This window comes from Cetorhinus maximus, chromosome 2 (assembly GCF_964194155.1).
Source record: "Cetorhinus maximus chromosome 2, sCetMax3.hap1.1, whole genome shotgun sequence".
NCBI classification, from domain to species: Eukaryota; Metazoa; Chordata; class Chondrichthyes; order Lamniformes; family Cetorhinidae; genus Cetorhinus; species Cetorhinus maximus.
Window position 1 is genome coordinate 133,721,192 of NC_135880.1, and position 27,389 is coordinate 133,748,580.

The 27,389-nt window shown below is 41.2% G+C and overlaps 1 protein-coding gene across 4 annotated transcripts in view; it reads right to left on the reverse strand.

The window, feature by feature from the left end:
• The window catches only part of dennd4c (DENN/MADD domain containing 4C), a 190,169-nt gene that overhangs the window by 74,334 nt on the left and 88,446 nt on the right, over positions 1-27,389 (reverse strand). For all 4 annotated transcript variants that reach the window (XM_078569631.1, XM_078569643.1, XM_078569635.1 and 1 more), the window contains exons 7-14: positions 16,349-16,415; positions 16,146-16,204; positions 13,852-13,996; positions 13,576-13,751; positions 11,681-11,781; positions 10,166-10,384; positions 5,006-5,151; positions 4,556-4,594 (exon numbers count right to left, since the gene is read on the reverse strand). In XM_078569631.1, the coding sequence (XP_078425757.1) occupies positions 4,556-4,594; positions 5,006-5,151; positions 10,166-10,384; positions 11,681-11,781; positions 13,576-13,751; positions 13,852-13,996; positions 16,146-16,204; positions 16,349-16,415 (952 nt within the window). The remainder of the gene's footprint in view (positions 1-4,555; positions 4,595-5,005; positions 5,152-10,165; positions 10,385-11,680; positions 11,782-13,575; positions 13,752-13,851; positions 13,997-16,145; positions 16,205-16,348; positions 16,416-27,389) is intronic.

The following is a 27,389-nucleotide window of genomic DNA, read 5'->3' on the forward strand; positions in this document are numbered from 1 at the left end:
TAGTATGCGGGTACAGCAAGTAATTACAAAAACTAATAGATTATCATTTATTGCAAGAGGAATTGAATACAAGTGTAGGGAGGTTGTGCTTCAGTTATTCAGGTGAGACCATATCTGGACTAGGATTTAAATGCGTTGAAAGCAGTTCAGAGAAGGCTTATTAAACTAATGCCTGGAATGGCAGGTTGTCTTATGAGGAAAGGTTGACAGGCGAGCCTTGTATCCGCTGGAGTTTAGAAGAATAAGAGGCGACTTGATTGAAACATACAAGATCCTGAGGTGTCTTGACAGGGTGGATGTGGAGAGCATGTTGCCTCACGTGGGAGGATCTAGAACTAGGGGTCACAGTTTAAAAATAAGGGGTCATTCATTTCAGACGGATGAGGAGAAATTGAGGGTCGTGAGTCTTTGGAATTCTCTTCCTCAAAAGGCAGTGGAAGCAGTGTCTTTGAATATTTTTAAGGCAGAGGTAGATAGATTCTCGATAAGCAAGGGGGTGAAAGGTTATTGGGGGTAGGTGGGAATGTGAAGTTGAGGTTACAATAAGATCAGCTATGCTCTTGAGTGGTGAAGGTGGCTTGAGGGGCTGAGTGGCTGACTCATGCTCCTAATTCATTTGTTCCTATGCCCTTGAAGCCCACCTCTGCTCCCTCAATCAACTTGACTTCCTGGACCCTAGTTAGTAATATTTAGCTTTGCTTAGCAAGGATTTCTCAACCCCTTGGCAGCCTCTTCAGAGTGCACATCAGCATCAAGTCAGGGAAAAAAAACAATTTGTATTTGTATAGCACCTTTAACCTAAAAAAAATTCCCAGGCACGTAACAGGGATTTGACACGAGGGGATATTGGGGCAGATTACCAAGAACTTGGTCAAAGAGGTAGGTTTAAGGAATGTCTTAAACGACAGAAAGCAGGTAGAGAGACAGGGAAGGAATTCCAGAGCCGAGGGCCTTAGCAACTGAAGGTACAGCCGCCAATGGTGCAGTGATTAAAAATTTTGGTTGTTCAAATGGCCAGAATTGGGAGGAGCACAGAGTGGGCTCTCGGGTTGGGGGAGGTTCTAGAGATAGGGAGCAGTGAGGCTGGATGGATTTAAAAGGATGAGAATTTGAAAATTAAGCCATTAATTGCTTGGCTCAAAGAGTCAGCAAGTACAGGCGTGATGGCTGAACACTTGGTACAACTTAGGACACAGGGTATAGCTTTGGATGATGTCAAGTTTACTGAGTGCAGAAAATGGGACGCTGACCAAGGAGTGCTTTGAAATAGTCAAATCCAGGGGTAAAGACATGAATGCCGATTACAGCAGCAGATGACTTGAGGCAGGGGCTGAGTTAGCGAATGCTACACAAGTGGAAATGGCACCTTACTGATCATGCAAATGTGATCACAAGCTCATCACAGGGTTAAATATAACAGTGATTCTCAAAGATTTTTGTTGGAAGGACCTCATTTCAAATAGTCTAGTAATAATGATAGACCTTCCATCGAAAGTACTATACAACACTCATTAAAGTATTGCATAGGGAGTATGTTAATAATGCTTAAAAGGCAACAACTATTGACTTATAGATAACAGCAAGATTGGCAATCCTGCTTCTCTCTGCACTGTCTATCCTTGTCAGGAGGCTGGAATAAGCATGAGGAGACCAAGGCGCCTTGCCTGGGATGAGGAGTGGTGGGGGAAGGGGAGCAGCTGATGAAACAGTATATTGAACATCACTCAGAAGCAGAGAGTAAGAAGAGCATAGAACATACTTTGGGTGGGTACTTCAATGCCCCACGAGTGGCTTGGTATTGCTATACTCCTGACAGCAAGTTGGTTAAGGAAGAAACCAGAGTCAGTCTTCACTTAGAAAACATTTATTCAGAGTGAAACATTACAGGTTTATATTTCCTGACTCCACTCTACTCCTGTGTAGGCATTTCTTTACATCTGCTCAAGTAACCACCCAATCAAGGTCCTCCACCTCTTTGTACGTAATATGAAATGATACAATTAACAGGTAGCACCACTGTTGACCAAGCTGGCCAAGTCCTGAAGGACATATCTGCCAGACTGGGCCTGCAGCAGGTAGCGAAAAGCAACAAGAGGGTAGAACGTACTTGACATGGTCCTTACTAATCTACCTGTCGCAGGTGCATCTGTTCATGACAATATTAGTGGGAGTGACCACAGTAAAAACTTGGAGATGGTCCTGCCTTCACACTGACGATTCCCTCCATCGTGTTGTGTGGTAGTACTACCCACTTCAAATGGGATAGACTCAAAACAGATCTATCAGCTCAAAACAGAGTATCCACAAAGCACTATGGGCAATCAGCAAAAGTGTACAGTATTTAATCACAATCTGTAACCTCATGGTCCAGCATATACCTCACTCTACCATTACCGTCATGCCACAAGATCAACCCTGGTTCAGCAAGGAGTGTAAGAGAACACAGTAGGAACACCATCAGGCATACAAAAAAAGGTGCCAACGTGGTGAAGCTACAACAGGACAAGCATGTGAAACAGTGGCAGGAGCATACTATAGTCAGAGTAAAGCGATCCAACAAGCATCAGATCTGATCAAAACCCTGCAGTCCTGACATATTCAGCGGTGAGTGGTGGTGGGCAACAAAACAACTAACCAAAGAAGGCAGTGTCAAGAACATCCCCATCTTTCATAATGGGGAGCCCAGTGTAAAGGACCAGTTCAAAAGTGCATTTGTAGCCATCTTTAGCCACAAAAGTTAAGCGAATGATCCATTTCTGCCTCCTCCAGAAGTCCCCACCATCATAAATGCCAGTCTTCAGTCAATTCAATCCACTCCATCTAATAAAGAAATGGCTTAAGGGACTGTATACAGCAAAAGGCTACAGGCCCCGACAACATCCCAGCAGTAGTACTGAAGACTTGTGCTCCAGAACTAGCTACACCCTTAGCCAAGCTGTTCCAGACAGCTACAATGTGGAAAATTGTCCAAGTTATATCCTGTTCTCAAAAAGTAAGACAAATCCACGCCAGTCCCAGTCTACTGCCCCAGTCTATTCTCAATTATCAAAGTGATGGAAAGTGCTGTCAAAAGCACGATCAAGTAGCACTTAGCAACAGCCTGTTCATCAATGTTCAGTTTACGTTCCACCAGGTCCACTTGGCTCAGGGCCTCCTTACACCCTTGGTCCAAACATGGACAAAAGAGCTGAATTCCAGAGGTGAGGTAAGAATGACTACCCTTGACATGAAGGCAGTCTTTGACTGAGGGTGGCGTCAAGAAGCCCCAGTAAAAGTGAAATCAATGGGAATCAGGGGAAACTCACCACTGGTTGTAGCCATACTGAGCACAAAGGATGATAGCAGTTGTCAAAGGCCAATCATCACAGCCCCAGGGCATGGCTGCAGGTCTCCCTCAGGGTATGTCCTAGGCCCAACTATTTTCAGCTGTTTAATCAATGACCTTCCTTCCATCATAATTACACTGTTCAGTACCATTCCTAACTCGTCAGATAAAGTAGAAGTCTGTGCCCACATGTTGCAAGACCTGGACAACAATCAGACATGGGCTGATAAGTGGCAAGTAACATTCATGGTCTTTTAATTCCAGGTTTTTATGAAATTCACCATATGACGTGGTGGGATTCGAACCCAGGTCCCCAGAGCATTACCCTGGGTCTCTGGATTATCATTCCAGTGACAATACCATTAGGCCACCAACACCCCCGCAAGTAACATTCATAGCACACAAGTGCCAGACAATGACCAGTGATGTCATTAGACCCAGAGTTCAGATTATACACCCCATATTCTATTCACTTAAGTCACAGACATTCACCTCTGCAACACTATTTCTTCCAGCTATCTTGTGGGGTTTTAGATTATTGCATAGGACAACAAAAACCAATATGGACATACGTATCTACTTCAAGGCCTTGCCCTCTCCCCAATCCCTGTAACTTCCTTCAGCCTTATACTGCTTCCTGTGCTTTCCATTCCTGACTGACTCCCTTTTGCATCATACACCAATACTGGCAGCCATGCCTTCAGCCACACTTTGACTTACCTCCCGAGACCCTTCTGCTCTTAACTTCCCTGCCCTTCCTTCCTTAAAAAAGACCTTCCTTAAAAATTCATCTCCTCAGCCAAGCATTGGTATGTATTTTCTATTTTAAAGCCACTGTACAAAAGCAAATTTTTGTTGCTAATATGCTGAAACTCTGCTTAGCCTTGTGTTACATGATCACTGAAATATTTTGTACTTTCATAGGATTATAGTAGGTCTAAAAGCGTCCCTAACACTGACTTTAAGCTGACTTTCCATCCAATTCTTCCTGGCTTGAATACTTCACCTTTGATCATATTATGGCACATAAGCCTTTCTCAGTCGCTAAACCAATCTACCTGTTCACTTTGACCTGGTGCTCAAAATGAGTTAATAATTCTTGTGCTACACTCACAAGAAGCTGGATGTGCAGGCCAGTTGAAAATTGAGTTACCTTGAACCACTGAAAGTGAATTACTGTTGCTTATAGGAAAAGATTAAATAAAGAAACTACACACAAATTATACTAACCTTGGTTCCTTTCTCTGTGCCTTTATCAGAATGAAAAAGCTGGGAGAAAAGTGGACATTTTAAAGGAATGGAAAAAAAAAAACACATTCTATAGGAATATTTAGTACATTAGGAAGCTGTTGTAAACTGCAAATCTGGAAAATATTTGACTTCAATTACGTTCTGTACCAGACATTCACAGGTGATTAGTATTAAAATACATGGTAAAATCAATTCGTAATGGGCTACAAACTCAATACAACTACTATAAAACTTCTACTTTCTAACATATAGCATCATGATCTTGCATAGTTACTTGATAAATTATAAGATTCTGCCAAGCAAATTTGTATATCAAATTGGATTCTTCAGTTGGGACCGATAAAGTACAAATATGCAATAATGCAACATATTGACGTATTTATGCAAACCAAAAACACTGGTATGGTATTTGAAAAACTAAATTCTTACCTTATCTATACAGTCATCAAAAAATGCTAAGCCAGTATCCTTGTCACTCACAAAAGAACACTCTTCAACGAAGCGAATAAACATCTGTGTTTTAGTCAACTGAATGTAGAACTTGTGATGTGCTCGATCTCGCGATTTCAAGAACCCTACCAAAGGTAAAACACTTCAATTAGATATCAAAGCATGGGGCTATAACCTCCAAGAAGTTGCTTCAGTACAACACTCCAGCTGCACAACTGAATGTCTCAGATACTGGGAGGATAACTGTTTCACCACAACTGCCACATATCAGCTGCCAAGAAAGGACATCTCTTGGCATTTACTTGTTTCGCTCAAGTCAAATCACTCCATTTTAAACTGGTTATCAGATTAAAAGCAAGAATGGGCATCTTGTACAAAATCTTCCTTTCATCATATTTCAAGAGGAGAGAATCAAGAATGTTTTCCTTCAAATAAAAATTCTCTTGTAACAGACATTGTTGAGTTCCTTGGTAATCATTGCTTCTTCGGTTTCTAATAATTTCATGTGATCACAAGCTTAGGCAGAAGTAGTAGTAACTACTACTTATTTTACAATAGCTCCTTACAAGGATGGTTCTCAAGTTAACATCTGCAGACCTTCCACAGGGTCCACAATGCAAGGCTGGCAACTGTCCATGTTAGACATAGACACAGAAACTAGGAGCAGGAGTAGGCCATTCAGCCCTTCCAGCCTGCTCAGCCATTCATCATGATAATGGCTGATCATTCTACTCAATAGCCAGCGCCCGCTTTCTCCCCATACGCTTTGATCCCTTTCGCCCCAAGAGCTATATCTAACTCCTTCTTGAAAACATACGTTTTGGTCTCAACTACTTTCTGTGGTAACGAATTCCACAGGCTCACCACTCTCTGGGTGAAGAAATTTCTCCTCATCTCAGTCCTAAATGGTCTGCCCGTATCCTCAGTCTGTGACCCCTGGTTCTGAACTCCCCCACCATCAGGAACATCCTTCCTGCATCTACCCTGTCTAGTCCTGTTAGAATTTTATAGGTTTCTATGAGATCCACCTCATTCTTCTGAACTCCAGCAAATATAATCTTAATCGGCTCAATCTCTCCTCATATGTCAGTCCTGCCATCCCAGGAATCAGTCGGGTAAACCTTCGCTGCAAGTACATCCTTCCTCAGATAAGGAGACCAAAACTGCACACAATTTTCCAGGTGTGGTCTCACCAAGGCCCTGTACAATTGCAGCAAGACATCCCTGTTCCTGTACTCGAATCCTCTGGCTATGAAGGCCAACATACCATTTGCCTTCTTTACCGCCTGCTGCACCTGCATGCTTACCTTCAGTGACTGGTGTACAAGGACACCCAGGTCTTGTTGCACATTCCCCTCTCTCAAGTTATAGCCATTCAGATAATAATCTGCCTTCCTGTTTTTGCTACCAAAATGGATAACCTCACATTTGTCCACATTATACTGCATCTGCCATGCATTTGCCCACTCACTCAGCTTGTCCAAATCACACTTCAAGAGTAATTGAATGATCAGCAAGCAAGTGGTGTATTCTGTTCCCCGAAAGTACCCTCATTCATTCCCCCATGCTCTGCCTTCCCCCACCACTTGCTCCAAGTACTCCCTCTGGGCTCCTGCTCTCCTAGCTCCCACTCCAAGCTTCTGCCATGGGTGAACAGACTGTGTAATAAGAAGTAGGCACACCCATGGACTATTGAAATACTTCTCACATGTAGATCTTTCATATTATGAGCATTATATAGTATCATAATTTAGGTGGGGGTGGGGTGGGAACAAGGTCTCAGATTGCGAAATCATTTGAAAGTTTTTCAACCAAAAAGAGTTTGGTAATGACTGCCTTAGACAAAAACAGAAATTGATGCTATAGGTGGTGCTGAACTAGAGATACCGGAGTACCATACAAATAATTCAAAATAAAACCCGAAGTCACATTCTCTAATTTGCACGAGTATTAAATCTTCACTTCCCCAAAGGATCACTCCAGCAGAAATTCAAGTTTTGACAAAGTGGGAAGAGAAATTCTGACTGCTCAATGCCTCCAATCTGCACTTTGAGCTTGGAAGAACACAAAGCACAAAGACAAAACAGCAATTGCAAATTTCTCTTTACAATATCTAAAATGTAGAAACTCAGAGTGCTGGACCCACCCTTCTATAGGCTTTATGAAAACACAAGTAACAATGAGTACACCAAATGAAATTTGACAATGTTTGTTGATGTATTAATATGCTAGCTCAGAGTCTTGTTTACATAGTGGTACAAAGGCGGTTTGTAGTTTTGAAACCAGAAAAACTAAAATGGTTTGCATTATCTTATGGGAAACTCAAATCAAAAAGGACTCAAATTTAGGGAATCAAATTGTAGGGCTCTGATTAAAAAAGTCACGCAACCGACTGAAAATTCCAAGATGCAGGGGAGAGATCAAACTCCACAAATAGGGTGGAACGGTATGAGACTGACTTTGCATTTGAACAATAACAAATGACATTTCCTAAGTACTTACAGTGTGGCACTGCAGACTTAGTTTGCATACTGACCACTTGTAAGTACTGGTGTATAATGTGGGAAGTGTGAGGTTATTCACTTTGATCATAAGAATAAAAAAGAATATTTTTAAAAATGTGAAACTTGTAAACGTTGATGCTCAGGGAGACTTGGGTGTACTCGTACAAGAAACAATGTTAGCATGCAGGTACAACAAGCAATTAGGAGAGCAAATGGCATGTTGGCCTTTATTTTGAGACTGGAGTACAAGTATCAAGAAGCCTTACAACAATGTAGCGGGCTCTGGTGAGAAGACGCCTGGAATACTGTGTACAGTTTTGGTCTCCATGTTTAAGGAAGGATATACTTGCATTGGAGACAGTACAGTAAAGGTTCACTAAATTGGTCACCGAGATGAGTGTGTTGTCTTATGAGGAGAGGCTGAATAAATTGAGTCTACGTTCTCTGGAGTTTGTTTCAATGAGATGGTTTCTCATTCTTCTATTCAAGATTATGAAGGGGTTTGACAGGATGGACAGATGTTTTTCCCCTGCCTGGGGAATCCAGAACGGGGGGGGACAGTTTCAGGATTGGGATGAGGAGAAATTTCTTCACTGAAAGAGAATCTATGAGGTTCTCTACGCCAGAGGGCTGTGGATGCACCATCATTGCATATATTTAAGGTTGAGACAGATAGATTTTTGGACTCACGAAATCAAGGGATATGGGGAGCAGACAGGAAAGTGAAGTTGGAAGCTCAAGATTAGCCATGATTGAATGGCAGAACATGCTTGACAGATGCTATGGTCTTGCCCTGCTCCTATTTCTTATGCTCTTATGTATCCCTGTGTTCTCATAAAATGACAAAATATTTTTAACTTCAAATCTTAATTTTATGCAAGTTGCCAAAAGACTACAAATAACTTCCAGCATCAAACAGCTTCCCAAGGCAAAAACTGAGCCTTCCAAATTCTAAGCACTGTTCTTAGCCCACTTAATTCACTTTCTCAACATTGCCATCACAAAACCCATGATTGCATATGGAAGCTGAAGTCTTTTTGCTCAAAAGATCTTCAAAATAATGATACTAACTCTGTGAACCAAGGAAGAGCTCTACACATTTGTTAAGATTCTCTAAAAATCGATCAGCACTGTAGCCGCTTAGCCACTACAGGAAACTTAAACAGTTATGACACGAATGAGTGTGAAACCATTATTTTCCAACCTACATCAGGATTTCCTTCTATATTAATTCCACTCTCAAATTAAGACACATCAATACTCAATTCCAGCAGAAATCAAAATATAACTTGTAGATAAATGAAAAAGCAATTTAGTGAAAAAGAGAGAATGGGAAAGGAAACTAAAACATATACAAGTACTCCACTGCATCATTACACGAAATAGGATCATATGGATGGTTTCCTGAAAATTTCCACTTGTCAGATCACAGCTATACTACCACAAATTAACTAAATGGGAGTAGGATATATTCTGGCAGGGAAGGAGGAGACAAAACACCATCTCCTGGCAGCACGTCCTGGTTGCTCCAAAGTACTTCCTCGTGTTCAGTTTAACTGGTCCTGGCAAAGAGCTATGGATGGTTCATCCATCTCTTTGCTTTGCCAAGAAATGTATCAATCATGTAAACACTTCTGCTGAGTTTTCTCCAATCACCGTGCCAACGTGCTAGAGATATTATGCAACATTCCAATGTTCTGTTCCTCTTCTCCTGAAGGTGCTGTATCAGACAAGGTTGCAGCTTTATTAACAAATCAGTACTTAACTCAAGTGCTGATTCTTGTGAGCCAAGAAAGCAACTGTTAGCAAACTATTCAACAGTGAGTGCAGTACAGGTCAAAGAAATTCGGCAGCAGCTTCCAAAGCTGCAACCTCTACCGCCTAGAAGTACAGGGCAGCAGATGCATGCAAATGCCACCACTTGTAAGTCCCCCCTCCAAGCCACATACCATCCTGACTTCGAAATATGTTGCCACTCCTTCACTGTCACTGGATTAAAATCTGAGGGCTCCCTTCCTAACAGCACTGTGGGTGTACCTACACCATATTGACTGCAGCAGTTCAAGGCAGCTTCTCATCACCACCACCTTCAAGGGCAACTAGAGATGGCAATAAAGGCTGGCCTAGTCAGTAACACCCACATCCCATGAACGAACAAAAAAAAAAAATCCATTTTCATTTAGCATTAAGTTGAGATTTCTAGCAAAATTTACTGGCCAGTGATCAGGAGGGATCCAGAATGTGTATTTAATATTTGGTGCATTATACATGTGCATGTTTACATTTTTCCTCCATTAAAACAGAAGTGGTAATTTCTTTTCATACCAGGTAGAAATTTCATGTTCGAGATAAACAAAGAGAGCCAGTAAAAGAAGGAAATTCCTAACCAACATTCAAACCCATAAAACCAAATGGTGCAAACCTCCAACAGAAATTTAATAGGTACTTAGTTCATGTGCCATACTCTTAGTTCAAGAATAAAACTTTTTTTCAAAAAGCATGGAAAGAAAAGCAGGCCAAAATTGTAATTTAGCTAGAATCAGCAGTTCATCTCTCAACTCTAAGCACAAGAATGAATTGCCCATTGAGGTGCTCAAATTCAATACATTAAATACATATGGATTTTAAAAATTACCTTGCAGATCATAGAGTGAATTTACAGAAGTAGTTTTTTCAGAAGGTGCCTGGGTTATTGGTTTGAGGTACGTTCTATATCCTTTCAATACGGAGGCCATGAAACGCAGAAACGACTCCTGGATTTCCACTTCCAGTGAAATCATTTTTTTATGCCATGTAAAATCAGCCTCTATAGGTGTCATCTCGACAGCAGACCCTTCTTGTGCTCTCCTGTGAACTATGGAATTAATAAAACTCAATGTCTAGAAGTTTGAGCAGTTAAAATTCATTGACAATTATGCAAGTCTACACTTGACTTCACTTTGAAACTCAAGTCAGCCAAGTGGAATATGAACTAAATGGAAAGACACTCAAGTATACTAATAAACAGGTTCCTGAGGCTGCAAATAATAATTCAAGTGATTGAAGCCATTATAAATTCTAATAACTCTGGGTTTTATAAATAGAGGCAGAGAATAGAAAATGGAAGGGGTATGATTATTTTGTACAAAACAATGAGCAATGTTTAGACCACAATTGGAATAGCATGTACACTTTTGGTTACCATGATAGAAAGATCCTTCAACTTTGCCAGGGCGCGGGGGGGGGATGTAATATAGATTCATCACAATAGCGGGGTCAAGAAATTATAGTTCAGATGAAATACTGGAACCTTTTCCAATGACCAGAGGAGGCTAAGAGATTTAATAGGGTTTTTAAAATTATGTACAATTTCCATTGGGCAAACAAAGATAGACTAACTTCCGAGCTTGGGGAATCAATGAGGATCCAGAAAGCAGAAGGTAACTTACATTCTGCGTGTTTTTAACCTTACATCACAGGTGCATTAGCCAGTACAACAGTCTCTATAAAGTTGCTTAACTCAAAAAAAACTGATAATTGCATTTTAGTATTGAATTGCTATTTTGCTGCATTTTCATTGAATTATCCATAAGCAATCTTTTAAGCACAAAACCTAGAGTCAGCATACATTTATAGTAGCCTTTAAGTGACATTGGGCCAGTTGGCACCTAAAAAAAAACAAACACCAATCAAAGGTTGTTCAGTGCACCTCCAATCCTGCTGACTTTTTCATTCCTTGTGGATCACCTACAGTAAAAGACATTAGCAAGCCTAGTGGCACTATTGTCTTCCTGGGAACCTGGCAAGTGGTGTGCTAAGTGTGAGGTGATACAGCCTCAATATTGCTTTCACTATCAGTGGAATCACCAATGAACTGTTACTTCTCCTAAATGTAGAACTAATGTCATGACACAAAGTTGAGAGAGATTATTTAAAACACACCTTATAGAACCATAACAATTGAGTACAAATGGGGATGATTTTCTTTCAACTAAAATTATAAAATTACCAAAATATAGAGGTATCTACTTTAAAAATAACCACTTCTTTGGCAGTTAAGATTGAGAAAAATTGAAAAAGAAATTTCTAAAGCATAACCCCATATTCTAAATGAGATTATAATTTTTCAAAAATTTATGATCTATGAAATGAAACTACTTTGCTTTCTTACTCAATGAAAGCTGGTTCTGTAGGTTCACTAAGGAACTGAAGAGATTCTTCCCAGGCTTTTTTGGAAGTTGCTTCCAGCTTAAATTTTTCCGGTCATCAGATCTGCAAAACAAAAGTCAAAACAAATCTTACCAATAATATGCATTCCCAGGTCAGGTAGGGCACACAGAGACGTAGAGTGAAGCTTCCTCTTTTGTGCTCCAACAATGTACCTCAACTCTTACCTAACTATACCTGGATTGAGACCAAGTGCATCACCCAGTCATCCTCATCCCCCTTACCATTTACACTCATTTTAGTTATCCTCAACTGAATTTTGTATGGCTCTCAGCCTTCCCAGTTTGCTTCCTTTTAAGTTAACCTACTGACCCTCAGATCTACACTGATTCCCAGTCTACCAATGTATAAAGCTAAAATTCTCATGTTCAAATCTCTTGATGGCCTTCCCCTCCTTACCTATACAACCTCCTGCTGCGATAACACGCCCCAATCTTCCTACCGAGAACTGTGTTTCTCCAATTCTTGTCTCTTTTTTGTAAATTCATTCATGGGATGTAGGCATCACTGGCTCGGCCAGCATTTATTGCCTATCCCTAATTGCCCTTCAGAAGGTGGTGGCGAGCTGCCTTCTCGAACCACTGCAGTCCATGTGGTGTAGGTACTCCCACGGTGCTGTTAGGGAGAGGGTTCCAGGATTTTGACCCAGCAACAGTGAAGGAACAGCGATATATTTCTAAATCAGAATGGTGAGGGGCTTGGAGGGGAACTTTCAGGTGGTGGTGTTCCCATGCGTCTGGTGCCTTTGTCCATCAAGATGGTAGCAGTAATGGCTTTGGAAGGCGCTGTCTCAGGAGCCTTGGTGAGTTTCTGCAATGCATCTGCCACTGTACATCAATGGTGCAGAGAGTGAATGTTTGTGGATAGGGTGCCAAACAAGCGGGCTGCTTTGCCCTGGATGGTGTCAAGCTTCTTGTGTTGTTCGAGCTGCATTCATCCAGGCATGTGAGCTCTCAACTTGTTTCACCCCACCATTGGCAGTCATGCCTTCAGTTATCTATGCCCAAGCTCTGGATCTCCTTCATTAAGCCTCTTTGCTTTTCTCTCCTCCAAGATGCTCCTTAAAACCTACCTCGTGGACTAAACTTCTGGCCATTTGTCTGAAGGTCTACTTAGATGGCTCAGTGTCAATTTTTGCCCAATTTGTGTTCTGGTTTACGATGTTTAAGGAACTGAATAAATTAAAGTTGTTGTTTTTCAGTTTTGTTGCTCATTTTTTAATTTCAATTCAGGTGCTTATATTACTCAGCATTTCATTTGGGTAGAAATAGAGATCTTTCCTACACAGATTCAAATGATTTGAGGACCGTTGTGCTTAATTCTAGTTAAAAAGCCTACGGTAGAATCATAATAGTTTTGGCCTAGTTTTAATTACTATATCAAGCAGAATTGGCAGAAAACAACTTTAAGCAAATGAGTTATGATATGGAAGGCACTACTTGAAAAGGCAGCAGAAACAGATTCCAATGTTAACTTTCAGAAAGGAATTAAATACATACATGAAAAAGAGAAATTTTCAAGGCTACTGGGAAAGGGCAGTGCACTAACTGGACAGCTCTATCAAAGTGCTGGCACAGACATGATGGGACATATGACCTCCTGTGTTGTATCTTTTATGATTCTAAAACAACCTTTATACAAACACACGTATTAAAATGTCTAATTCTGATTGAGGAACAAAGACTTTTGAGGTTTAAATTTCAGTGCTGACATTACCAGTACACTACTTCCCTGGTGATGGGGAATGGAAATCTGAAAGCCAAAAAATCATCTTACAAATTAATTCTTAAAAATAGCAGAGCGGCTACAGAGTTACAATGGGCAAGTTAAGATGCTTACAGATATATTGTATTTGTATCCAGGTCCACACATACAACATCCAGTGGTGGATCATAAAGATCAAAATAGCGTGAATCAACACCTACAATAAACGGAATCGGTGCATTGAGGACTCCAGCTAGGGACAATGGACAAAGTGGAATATATGGACATTGCCAGTGGAAAGGAAAGATCATCTGGAAACAGAACAAAAAACTAATAAGTAAATTATTTTTAAAACATGACTATTTTTTATAAAACTGTAAATAGTTTTTAGGCTAATACACCAATACTTACAGTTACGACAGCTTCAGCCACACCTGTCAACACAGCAGGCCTGAGAGAGTGCAGCAGAACTTTGTTTTCCATCAGGACAAAATATAGCAGAGTTGCACAGTTCTCAGCACCCAAATTCATTAGCAAAGTGCTAAAGTTTGCTCCTCTAAATAGGGAAACAAAAATGTTTATAGATGTTTTCATGTCAAACATTTAAGCTGGCTTTAAAAATACAGTTGCACAACATGTTTGTAAATTGGTGGGTTGGGTCATGAATTCAGATGAAAATGCAAACTTTGTTGAAATACTTGCCATGTTTCCACAGGAAAAAAAGCTTCCCAAGTCAAGCTATTATTCACACCATTCCTGGCCCAATACAGTAGCAGAAAGTTAAGTAATCAAAGTAGCTTTAATAAACTGCTGCAATAAATTATACTTCTTTGTGTTCAAAAACCATGAAGTATTACCCCTCAAGACCAAAATGTTCCTGAAATCTTGATTCATTTCTTAATTTGTCTTAATTTTCTCTTACTTCCCTTCCCAAAAACCACCTATATTTTTGCAACTTTGCATGCACATATGACATGCTTAAGTGATGACAGCAGACAGTTTGAAGACAATCACATTTGGACACCTCTATTACAACTTGTATTATTCTCCTTGAATCTTCATGCTGAGGTATCTCTTCATATGTGATCAATTAGAGCAGTAATTCATGAACTAAGATTATGTATTCTCTACATCAGGTCAGCAAAAATTTCAGAAGCAGTCACTTCCAGCATCAACTTTTAAACTCAAGTCTTTCATTATTGTACATCCAAAGAAAACTGAGCAAGGGTTCACAGAATAGGTGTTACAAAAATAAAATGTTCAAACTCTCAGGCAGTAATCAATAGTCCAACCAAAGGAATAGTAGAATGTTAAATTATAAGCACAAATCTGCAGTCAGCAATATGATTTATGCTAAACAATGACCAATTCAAGTGCTCTGACACAAACATTTAAATTTAACTGTCTAGTTAAACAAAATCATAATTTGGCCACAGCCATTTAACCAATAATATATAAGCACATATCTTGCTGCAGAAGCACCAAAATTCTGGCGAAGAGCCTTAGCCTTCTGCTCATTGGTCAATTCTCAATTATTTACATAGCTTAAAATTCAGTAGATTACTCTACTAGGTGGCACAATCCTCTTTTCAAATGTTGCCCATCCAGTGCCTTGCGTTCTCAACATGGACAATTATAAAATTTTCTCTGAACAATGATCTTAAAACAAGCTCAATCCAGATTTAAGAAAGTGTGAAATCAGAGGGCAAAACTGCTTTCAGTTCAATGATTTGTGAATTGGCAACCTCATTCAGAATCCACAACTGCTGCTAGTGAAAGTAAAGTGTGATAGGAGGCAGCCTAAGCATGGAGTCAGGGCTGACCTGAGTGCTTTCACTCTGCTATACCTTACTTTTCAGTGGCGAGTGTTGATACTGGGTATCCAAAGTGGAGAAAGTGCTCTATCAGCATGACATCTTGCACATAAATGAACAAAAAAAATTAAACCCTTCACAAAACCCATTTAACAACAAATTGTGTTGAGTGTATAAATGTAAAAAAAACAAGGAACATTCTAGGTTCAAGCAGAATTAGCCAGTGTCAACATGTTTACAACAGAAGGATAAAAAAGATACTCCCGATTGCCATCAAGGGATGCTTGATGCAAATTACTATTACAATGAGGCTGGGTGAAGATAGGAGCAGGTGCACCCAAGATCACTTGCTGCCATTACTCATTCATGAATTATGGCATTGGGCAAGATTTGAGGGCTGTAGGCACTCAAAATCATTACTTAGTGACAAATGGAACTTACAGGAATTGATCAGTGGGGTGGGGCCAAGGAAAGTGGAGCGAAGAACAGTAGTAGCCATTGAAACAGCTCTGAACTTGTTTTGACTAGTAGAGATAATATTTAACTTCATACTTGCTCAACAAATTTAACACTAAGCAATGCTACATAAAATTAATAAGATTTATGGATTTGCAAATATTTTTACTTTCTATTAAGGCTTTACAAAGTAAACAATCATGCAAATCAGTGAAAAAGGAAAATAAAGTCAAAGAAAACTGCATCAGTACAGATACGAGAAAGAGTGAAGCAAACAGAAAAGGGTGAAGCAAACAGAAAAGGGTGAAGCAAACAGAAAAGGGTGAAGCAAACAGAAAAGGAGAACAAGATAAAACGAGGAAGCCTTCATTAGTTTACACAAGGGGGAAGAAAAATCAAACAATTGCTACCATAGTTTTTCTTATTCCAGCTTACCTTAAAGGCAAGGGGGTTGAAACAGGTTGAGACAGGATCAAGGCATCAAGTGCTGACAACTACAATACAAAAGAAAACTGTTCAGTATCAAGCTCAATTTATGTAAAAGTAGACACATGCTTGATTTATTTATATATATCAAAGAAACAAGTTCAACTCTCCACAGCTAATTTTGTATTACTAGCAATGTGTATACATATTACCTGAACTAAGATTCTTGGCCTCTGGGCTGATGGGAAGGGAACATTATGCATGAAGTGGGATATATGCCTATAAACAATATAAGAAAAGTCTCAAAAAATGATAAATGGCAAAACAAAAGCGATTATAATTAGTATGCACTAAACAGAAGTGTAAACAGAAACAGTACAATTACAGCAAATGTCTCGACAGTATCACTCCGTATTCTACTTGTGACCCAATTCTGATACTGACTGTTCTGCTGCATGTGAATTTCAACTAAATTTAAAGAACTAATCAACAAAAATAAAAAAAAATGGTAGTTATTAGCATAAGTAAAGTCACAAGGTATGGTAAATAAATGCAAAAACCAATGGCTATTAGAAACTTGCCTGTGGCCCAATAAAGTGACAGCTCCCATTGAATTAAAAGAATGCACTTGGCTCTCAAGCCTCTTAATTTTACTTTAAAATGAAAAGATTTACTAAAGAATTTACTATCCTATGAAATGCCCAACATTAACAAACTGAACATAATAGCCAAAGGAATAATTTTCCCTATATATTGTGGACTGAGTACAAAAGCAGGGAATTTTCGCTGAACCTCTATAAATGGTCTGGTTAGGTGTCAACTAGAGTACTTCATCCAGATCTGGTGATCACAATTAAGATGTGAAGGCCCTGAGAGCATGCAGAGGAGATTTGCCAGAATGGTTCCAGGGATGTGGGAATTTTAGTTACAAGGAAAGGCTGGGGGTGTTCTCCTTGGAGCAATGGAGAATGTGGGGAGATTTGCTAACAGTGCACAAGATTGTAACAGGCTTATATAAAAGGTAGACAAGGAAAAATATTTCACATGAGCTGATTGGGGACACGCATTTTAAGATTTAAGGCAGAATCTGAGGAAGAACTTTTTAAAAAAACAAATAAATGCAGTGAGTGGTAACGACATGGAACTCACAGGCCAAAAGGGTGGTGGCTGTAAAAACAATGATTTCAAAAGGAAATTGGATGGGCTCTTGAAGGAAATAAACTTGTAGGGCTACAGGGACAGAGCAAGGGAGAGGGACTGACTGAATTGTTCCTCAGGGAGACAGCATGGACTTGAGCTGAATGGCCTCTTTCTGTGTCATAAGTGACTAAATAACAGCTTTGGCAACGTAAATGATAATAATTAGAGGCTCTGCAGTTTAATGATTTGGTGAAGGCCTTTCATCTGAGTACTAGGTTCAAATCCTGTGCCAGTTGATAAGATCAATATAGGGAATGGAATCATAAGATCATAAGAGATCATAAGACGTAGGAGCAGAAATTAGGCCATTCGGCCCATCGAGTCTGCTCCGCCATTCAATCATGGCTGATAAGTTTCTCAACCCCATTCTCCCGCATTCTCCCCGTAACCTTTGATCCCCTTACCAATCAAGAACCTATCTATCTCGGTCTTAAATACACTCAATGACCTGGCCTCCACAGCCTTCTGTGGCAATGAATTCCATAGATTCACCACTCTCTGGCTAAAGAAGTTTCTCCTCATCTCTGTTCTAAAAGGTCTTCCCTTTACTCTGAGGCTGTGCCCTCGGGTCCTAGTCTCTCCTACAAATGGAAACATCTTCCCCACGTCCACTCTATCCAGGCCTCTCAGTATTCTGTAAGTTTCAATCAGATCCCCCCTCATTCTTCTAAACTCCATCGAGTATAGACCCAGAATCCTCAAACGTTCCTCATATGTTAAGCCTTTCATTCCTGGGATCCTTCTCGTGAACCTCCTCTGGACCCTCTCCAGGGCCAGCACATCCTTCCTGAGATACGGGGCCCAAAATTGCTCTCAATATTCTAAATGTGGTCTGACAAGAGCCTTATAAAGCCTCAGCAGCACATCCCTGCTTTTATATTCTAGTCCTCTCAAAATAAATGCCAACATTGCATTTGCCTTCCTAACTACCGACTCATCCTGCAAGTTAACCTTAAGAGAATCCTGGACTAGGACTTCCAAGTCCCTTTGCACTCCAGACTTCTGAATTCTCTCCCCATTTAGAAAATAGTCTATGCCTCTATTCTTCCTACCACAATGCATGACCTCACACTTCCCCCACGTTGTATTCCATCTGCCACTTCTTTGCCCATTCTCCTAACCTGTCCAAATCCTTCTGCAGCCTCCCCGCCTCCTCAATACTACCTGTCCCTCCACCTATCTTTGTATCATCTGCAAACTTAGCCAGGATGCCCTCAGTTCCTTCATCTAGATCATTAATGTATAAAGTGAAAAGTTGTGGTCCCAACACTGACCCCTGCGGAACTCCACTAGTCACCGGCCGCCATCCTGAGAAGGACCCACTTATCCCCACTCTGCCTCCTGCCAGACAGCCAATCTTCTATCCATGCCAGTACCTTGCCTCTAACGCCATGGGCTCTTATCTTACTGAGCAGCCTCCTGTGCGGCACCTTGTCAAAGGCCTTCTGGAAGTCCAAGTAGATAACATCCATTGGCTCTCCTTTGTCTAATCTACTCGTTACCTCCTCAAAGAATTCTAACAGATTTGTCAGGCATGACCTCCCCTTGATGAAACCATGCTGACTTTGCCCGATTTTACCATGCACTTCCAAGTATTCTGAAATCTCATCCTTAATAATGGACTCTAAAATCTTACCAACAACCAAGGTCAGGCTAATCGGCCTGTAATTTCCCGTCTTTTGCCTCACTCCCTTCTTAAACAGGGGGGTTACATTAGCAATTTTCCCGTCCTCTGGGACCCTCCCTGACTCCAGTGGTTCCTGAAAGATTGCCACTAACGCCTCCACTATCTCTTCAGCTATCTCCTTCAAAACTCTGGGGTGTAATCCATCTGGTCCAGGTGATTTATCCACCTTCAGACCTTTCAGTTTTCCTAGCACCTTCTCCTTGGTAATGGCCACCATACTCACCTCTGCCACCCCCCCCCCCCCCCCCACCCCTCCCCCGACTCTCTTGAACTTTGAGGATGTCACTAGTGTCTTCCACTGTGAAGACTGACGCAAAGTACCTATTCAGTTCCTCCGCCATTTCTTTGTTCCCCACTACTACTTCTCCAGCGTCATTTTCCAGCAGCCCAATGTCCACTTTTGCCTCTCTCTTACCCTTTATATATCTAAAAAAACTCTTGCAATCTTCTTTTATATTACTGGCTAGTTTACCCTCATATTTAATCTTCTCCCTCCTTATTTCTTTTTTATTTGTCCTCTGTTGGTCTTTGTAGGCTTCCCAATCCCCTGGTTTCCCACTGCTCTTCGCCGCATTGTATGCTTTCTCTTTAGCTTTTATGCTGTCCCTGACTTCCCTTGTCAGCCATGGTTGCCTTGTCCTCCCTTTAGTATGCTTCTTCTTCCTAGGGATGAATTTTTGCTTTGTCTCCTAAATTACTCCCAGAAACTCCTGCCATTGCTGTTCCACTGTCTTTCCTGCTAGGCTCATCTCCCAGTCAATTCTGGCCAGCTCCTCACTCATGCCTCTGTAGTTGCCTTTATTCAACTGTAATACCATTACATCTGATTCCAGCTTTTTCCTCTCAAATTGCAGGTTAAATTCTATCATATTATGGTCACTTCCTCCTAAGGGTTCCTTCACCTTAAGCTCCCTTATCAAATCTGCCTTATTACACATCACTAAATCTAGAATTGCCTGTTCCCTAGTGGCTCCACCAAAAGCTGCTCCAAAAAGCCATCTCGTAGACATTCCACAAATTCCTTTTCTTGGGATCCACTACCAACTTGATTTTCCCAATCTACCTGCATATTGAAATCCCCCATGATCACTGTAACCTTGCCTTTCTTACACACCTTTTCTATCTCCTGGTGTATCTTGTGCCCCACATCCTGACTACTGTTCGGAGGCCTGTACATAACTCCCATTATGGTTTTTTTACCTTTGCGGTTCCTCAACTCTACCCACAGATTCTACATCATCTGACCCTACGTCATTTCTTGCTATCGATTTAATTTCATTTCTTACTAACAAAGCAACCCCACCCCCTCTGCCAACTTGCCTATCTTTTCGATAGGATGTATATCCTTGGATATTTAGCTCCCAGTCCTGATCCCCTTGCAGCCATGTCTCCGTAATACCCACCACATCATACCTGCCAATTTCAATCTGCGCCACAAGCTCATTTACCTTATTTCTTATACTGCGCGCATTCAGATACAACACCTTCAGTCCCCTTTCTCATTGTCGTCCCTTTATCTGATGTGCTTGAAGTTAGATTCCTAACCCTTTCCAAACACTCTGTCCTATTTTGTGTTCTGGAGACTTTAATAGCCTCTCCTGGGCTTTCCTTTCTTTTCAGTTTTTTCATAATTTTCCATGAAGTTGAATCCACCCCCCCACACGCTAACCTGCTGCCTTGTTTCCCATTAGTCATATTTCTTGGAGTTTTACCCTTCTCTTCCCCCCCACTTTCTAGTTTAAAGTCCTGTTGACCACCCTATTTACCCTTTTCGCTAGAGCATTGGTCCCAGATCGGTTCAGGTGGAGACCGTCCCAACGGTACAAATCCCTCCTGTTCCAATACTGATGCCAGTGCCCCACGAAATGGTACCCCTCTTTCCCGCACCACTCCTTTAGCCACGTGTTTACTTCATCAACACTGCTCTATGAAGTCAAATCCAATCCAGCCAAAAAATTAGTTACAATTCAGCACAAATAGACAGTTTCATTCATGTGCTACAGGATAGCTGGCATGACAAAAGTAAAATATGACAGTGGGGCAATAGTTGGTGCTCTTTCGAGGTATATCTTTGAAGCCAAATAAAGGCAGTTTACTCTAGATGTAACTGTACTATGCTGATATGATACTGCTCGATGTTCCTAAATTGCCTGATAAGAACATAAGAAATAGGAGCAGGAAAAGGCCATTCGGCCCCTCAAGCCTGTCCCACCATTCAATAAGATCATGGCTGATCTGCCCCAGGTCTCAACTCCTCTTTCATGCCTCCTCATAGCCCTCAACTCCCCAATATTTCAAAAATATATCTACCTCTAAATACTTTCAGTGATCTAGCCTCCACAACTCTCTGGAGTAGAGAATTCCAGACATTCACTATCCTCAGAAGAAATTCCTTCGCATCTCAGTTTTAAATGAATGTCCCCTTATTCTGTAGCTATGTCCCCTAGTTCAAGATTCCGCGACTAGTGGAAACATCTTCGACATCTACCCTGTCAAACCCCCTCAGAATCTTGTACATTTCAATAAGATCACCCCTCATTCTTCTAAACTCTATGGAATAAAGGCCTAACCCGTTTAGCAGTTCTTGTTAAGTCAACCCCTTCAACCCAGGAATCAGCCTAGTGAATCTCTTTTGAACTGCCTCCAATGCCAGTATATCCTTTCTTGATTACGGGGACCAAAACTGTTCACAGTACCCCAGGTGCGGCCACACCAACACCCCGTACAGTTGTAACAAGACTTCTCTATTTTTGAATTCCAACCCCCAAGCAATACAGGCCAAAATTCCATTTTCTTTCTTAATTACTTGCTGCACCTGCACGCTAACTTTTCGTGTTTCATGCATAAGAACACCCAGATCCCTCTGTGCTGCACTTTTTTGGACTCTCTCTCCATTTAACTAATAGTCTGCCTTTTGATTCTTCCTACCAAAGTGCATGACCTCACACTTTCCTACATTAAACTCCATCTGCCAAGTTTTTGCCCACTCACTCAACCTATCTATATCCCCTTGCAGATTCCTTACACCCTCATCACAACATGCCTTCCAACCTAATTTTGTTATCATCAGCAAATTTGGATACATTACACTCTGCCCCCTCCTCCAAGTCTTTAATATAGATAATAAATAAGAGATCCTAGGACTGATCCTTGTAGCATGCCACTAGTTAAATCTTTCCAACCTGAAAAAGACCCATTAACCCAGTGTGTGTTAACCAATCCTCGATCCATGCTAATACATTACTCCCAATACTGTGAGCTCCTATTCTTGTGCAATAACCTTTTGTGGCACCTTATCAAATGCCTTCTGGAACTGCAAATACACTACATCTACAGGTTCTCATTTATCAATCCTGCTTGTTTTATCCTCAAACAACTCTAGCAAATTTGTCAAACATGATTTCCCATGTCCAACAACTTCAATTTAAAGTTCTTATCCTGGTGTTTAATCTCTTCATGGTCTCACTTCTTCCCATGCCGAACCTCCTGCTGTGCAACACCACAGAGCTCTCCATTTATTCAACTCCGAACCTCTTATGCATCCCTCCCTTCACCTCCAAATTGGTGGATATGCCTTCAGCTGCCTCGGTCCCAAACCAGAAATTCCTCAAGGATAAAGGGGGTCCAAGAGGGACGCATGAAGGAAATGGCATGGACGAAGTCATCAACTTGAGATGGACAGATATTACCCAAACATCCAGGCCAAAACCCGTCAACAGATATGCGGTTTGGTGGGAGGTGAATATTTAAAGTGGACCGAACTCCAATGCCAAGGAATGGGCATCAAGTATTACAGCAATGACTACACTTCAAACTCCTGGCTCAGAACTTGTTTCAACCCACTGGCCCTCTATCGAGCTCTCCTGTCCCACCCCTTCCTACCAGCTTATATTTCATCTCATTTCTATATGTCTTAGTTCTGATGAAGGGTCATACGGACTCAAAACGTTAACCCTCTCCACAGATGCTGTCAGACCTGCTGAGTTTTTCTAGGTATTTTTGTTTTTGTTCAGAAATCCCCTCCCTGAGCTCACCTGTAAATTCTGCCATTTTGGTCTCTTCCTTGAAGACCTTGCTTAAAATTCACCATATTGGTCACTTTTTGTTAGGTTGACATCTATTTTTGTCTGATTATGCCTTGAAGCACCTTGGGGCATTTTATGCTCAAAGTACGATATAAAGGCAAGATGTTGTATAAACTTAACATAAGAAATAGGAACAGGAGTAGACCATTCGGCCCCTCGAGCCTGTTCTGGCATTCAATAAGATCATGGCTGATAATCTTTTGTTTCGATTTCCACATTACCATTTACCCCTGATAACCTTTGATTCCCTTACCTAACAAGGATCTTTCTACATCTGCCTTAAAAAATATTCAATGACCCTGCCTCCACTGCCTTCTGAGGCAGAGTGTTCCAAAGACGCACAACCCTCAGAAAACATTTCTCCTCACCTCTGTCCTATAAAAGGGTGATCCCTAATTTTTAAACAGTGTCACCTAGTTCTGGACTCACCCACAAGAGGACACATCCTTTCCACATCCACCTGGTCAAAGCCGTTTAGGATCTTGCATACTTCAGTCAAATCACCCCTCACTCTTCTAAAATCTAATAGAAACAAGCCCAGTCTGTCAATTTTTCCTCATAAGACAACCCACTCATTCTACTTCCACAATCTAGTAAACCTCCTCTGAAGCATCTCCAATGCATTTACATCCTTCTAAAAGAGACCAAAAAAACTGTACAGTGTATTCGAGGTGCGGTCTCACCAATGCCCTGTATAACTGAAACATATCATTACTTTTACGTTCAAACCCTCTCGTAAAGGATAGCATTCCATTAGCCTTAATTACTTGCTATACCTGCATACTAATTGTGCCTCGTACTAGAACACCTAGATCCCTCTGCACCTCAGAATTATGCAAGCATTCTCCATTTAAGTAATACTCTGCTTTTTTGTTCTTCCTGCCAAAGTGAACAACTTCACATTTTCCCACATTAAATTCCAATCGTCTGATCTTTGCCCACTTGCCCAACCTATCTATATCCACCTGCCAACCTCATGCCCTCTTCACAACATACTTTCCTACCCATCTTTGTGCCATCTGCAGATTTAGCTGCCATGTCTTCACTCCCCTCAACTAAGTCATTGATGTAAATCGTAAAAGGTTGAGGCCCCAGCAGAGGCCCTGGTGGGACTCCATTTGTCACATCCTGCCAATCCAAAAAAGATCCATTTATGCATACTCTCTGCCAGCCAATCTTCTATCCATGCTAATATGTTACCCCCTACACCATGCGCTTTTATTTTCTGTAATAACCTTTGATGTGGCACCTTATCAAATGCTTTCTGGAAATCCAAGTACAGTACGTCCACAGGCTCCCCTTTATCCACTGCACATGTTACTCCTTCAAAAAAAAAACTCCAATAAACTGGTTAAACATGATTTTCCTTTCACAACATCATGCTGACTCTTCCCTATTTCCTTGAGCTCTTCTAAGTGCCCAGCTTTAACCTCCTTAATGATCGATTGTAACAACTTCCCCACAACAGATGTCAAGTGAACTGGCCTACAGTTTCCTGTTTTCTGCCTCCACCCACCACCCCCCCTCCCCTTCTTGAATAGAGGGGTCATATATGCTACTTTCCAGTCTGATGGAACCTTTCCAGGATCTAGTGAATTTTGGAAAATTAACACCAGCACATCAACTACCTCATTAGCCACCTCTTTTAAGACCCTTGGATGTAGTCCATCAGAACCTGGAGACTTGTCAGCTCCATCAATTTGCTCAGTACTTTTTCCCTAGTGATTTCAATTTCACCAAGTTTGCCTCTCCCTTTTGCCTCTTGGTTTGCAGTTATTACTGGGATTTTTTTTTGTATCCCCTATGGTGACTACAGAAGCAAAACATTTGTTCATATTCAAAACAGTTGCCCATATTTAAGTTTAAGATACTAGTCTTAGACCCACTCTTCTCCCTTTCAAACTGGATGTAAAATTCAATCATATTGTGGTCGCTGCTACCTAGGGGTGCCTTTTACTCTAAGGTAATTAATTAATCCTGTTACATTACACAATACCAAGTCTAAAATAACCTGCTCTCTGGTTGGTTCCAAAACATGCTGCTCTAAGAAACTATCTCAAAAGGATTCTAAGAACTTATCATCCAGGCTTCTACTGCCAATCTGATTTTTACAGTTTGTGTAGATTATAATTACCCAAGACTATTGCCGTCCCTTTATCACAAGCACACAATATTTTCTCTTGAAGACTTTGTTCAGCACTGTGGCTATTGTTGGGGGGACTTGTAGTCCACTCCCACCAATTACTTATTACCCCTACTATTCTTCATCTCCATCGAAACCGATTCTACATCCTCATCTCCTGAACCAAGGTCATCTCCAACTATGCACCAATGCTCTCTTTGATCAATAGTGCCTCTCCACCTAGCTTCCTATTCTTCTTGAATGTGATGCACCCCTCAATATTAAGGACCCAATCTTTGTCATCCTGCAGCCATGTCGCCGTAATTGCTATGGAGATCATATTTATTTACTTCAATGTGGGCCATCAATTTATTTACTTTGTTATGAATGCTACGCACATTCAGATAGAGCGCCTTCAGTTTTGTCTTTTTGTTACTTTTGTAACATCTAGTCTTGGCTGTTGATGTATTCTTTGGTTTTTTTCTCTGATCCTTATTTCTCATATTACTATTTTGCTCTCCTGTCTTGACTCTACACCTTGAATTGCTACCTCTACCCAGCTTGATCCCTCAAACAGATGTCCAGAAACCACTGAAATCTCTACTCACATGGGCCACTCAAACCACTGGCTTTTAACTCACCCAACCACAAAGTATAATCCAGCACCTAAGCAGAGTGCAGGCTCCCCACACCCCAGCGTAAATTTCAGGGGTGAGACTGCCTCAGGGAGGCACCTCCAATTGGCACAGAGGGCCAGGGAAGGAGGCATGCCCCCTTTCACTGACCAGCAGTCCACAGGGTTAAGTCTGGCAGGCTATATGTTGGGCACTGGCCTCTCCAGCCATCAATTAAATTGGAGCAGCGGCAGGATTAAGCCCTCAATTGGGTATTAGTTGCCTACGCAAAGGTCTTAATTGGGCCATGGGCACGAGGCCCACCGCCCATAGCATCGTGGTGAGGTAGGCGGGTATAGCACCCTAATTTACAGGTCCACCCTCCTGTTTTCCTACCTGCAAGTAGCCTGTAAAGTTCAGCCCTATGCTCAAGAACAAATCATATTAAAAATATCTTTCCATACTACATTTTTGCTGGTCTCATTGCAAATCTACTTCTCCACCCTCATCTGTCAGTAGGCCTTTCACAGTTATGTCCATCATCTCAAAGTTTGGCAACAGCTCCACTTTTCCCACCTTGTACAGAATTCTCCTCTATGGCATATATCCTCAAGCTTTCTGCAGCTCAGACTACTGATACTTGTGGCTTTCCTTCTGTTTAACTGGTACTATGCAGCTCTGTTTTTAAACACCCCCACCCCCTATTTAGCTGCCAGAGACTTGGCGGAAGAATCGAAGCTTTTACTATTACAATGTGAAACTGTTAAAAAATGATTTTGACCATGTAATTGTGTTAATGTAATTATTCTATTCTTTTATCCATTTTAACTGCTGGATCAAGTTTGGCAAGAAGCCAATGGTATGCAAACTGTTCAGTTATACCTTTATGGATGACCAACTCCATGTCATTTGCTTCATTATAATATAAACATGTTTTTGACCCAGCAACAGTGAAGGAATGGCAGCATATTTCCAAGTCAGGATGGTGCAGGACTTGGAGGGGAACTTGCAAGTGTTAGTGCTGCCATTCATCAGCTGCCTTTGTCCTAGGCGGAAAGGCAGAGGAGATAGTGGGTTTGGAAAATGCTCTCAAAGGAGGCTTGGCAAGTTGAAGTGCATCTCTTAAATGGCACACACCGGCATGGCTGTGCACGGATGGTGCAAGGAGTGAATATTGAAGGAGGTGGATGGGATGCCGATCAAGTTGTTTGCTTTGTCATGGATGGTGTTCAGCTCGAGTATTGCTGGAGGTGCACCTGGAGGAAACCAAACTAAATAGCATTGAGCAGGTTAGTGCTGCTTGATAACACTGTCGATTACCCCTTCCATCACTTTGCTGATGATTGAGAGTAGACTGATAATAACTGGCTAGATTGGATTTGTCCTGTTTTGTGGACAGAACATGTGGGCAATTTTCCACTTTGTCAGGTAGATGTCTGCATTGTTGTCTCAAGTTGTTTCCTGTACTGGAACAGCTTGGCTAGAGACAAGGCTATTTCTGGAGCACATCTTCAAAGATACAGCTGGGATATCATCAGGGTCCGT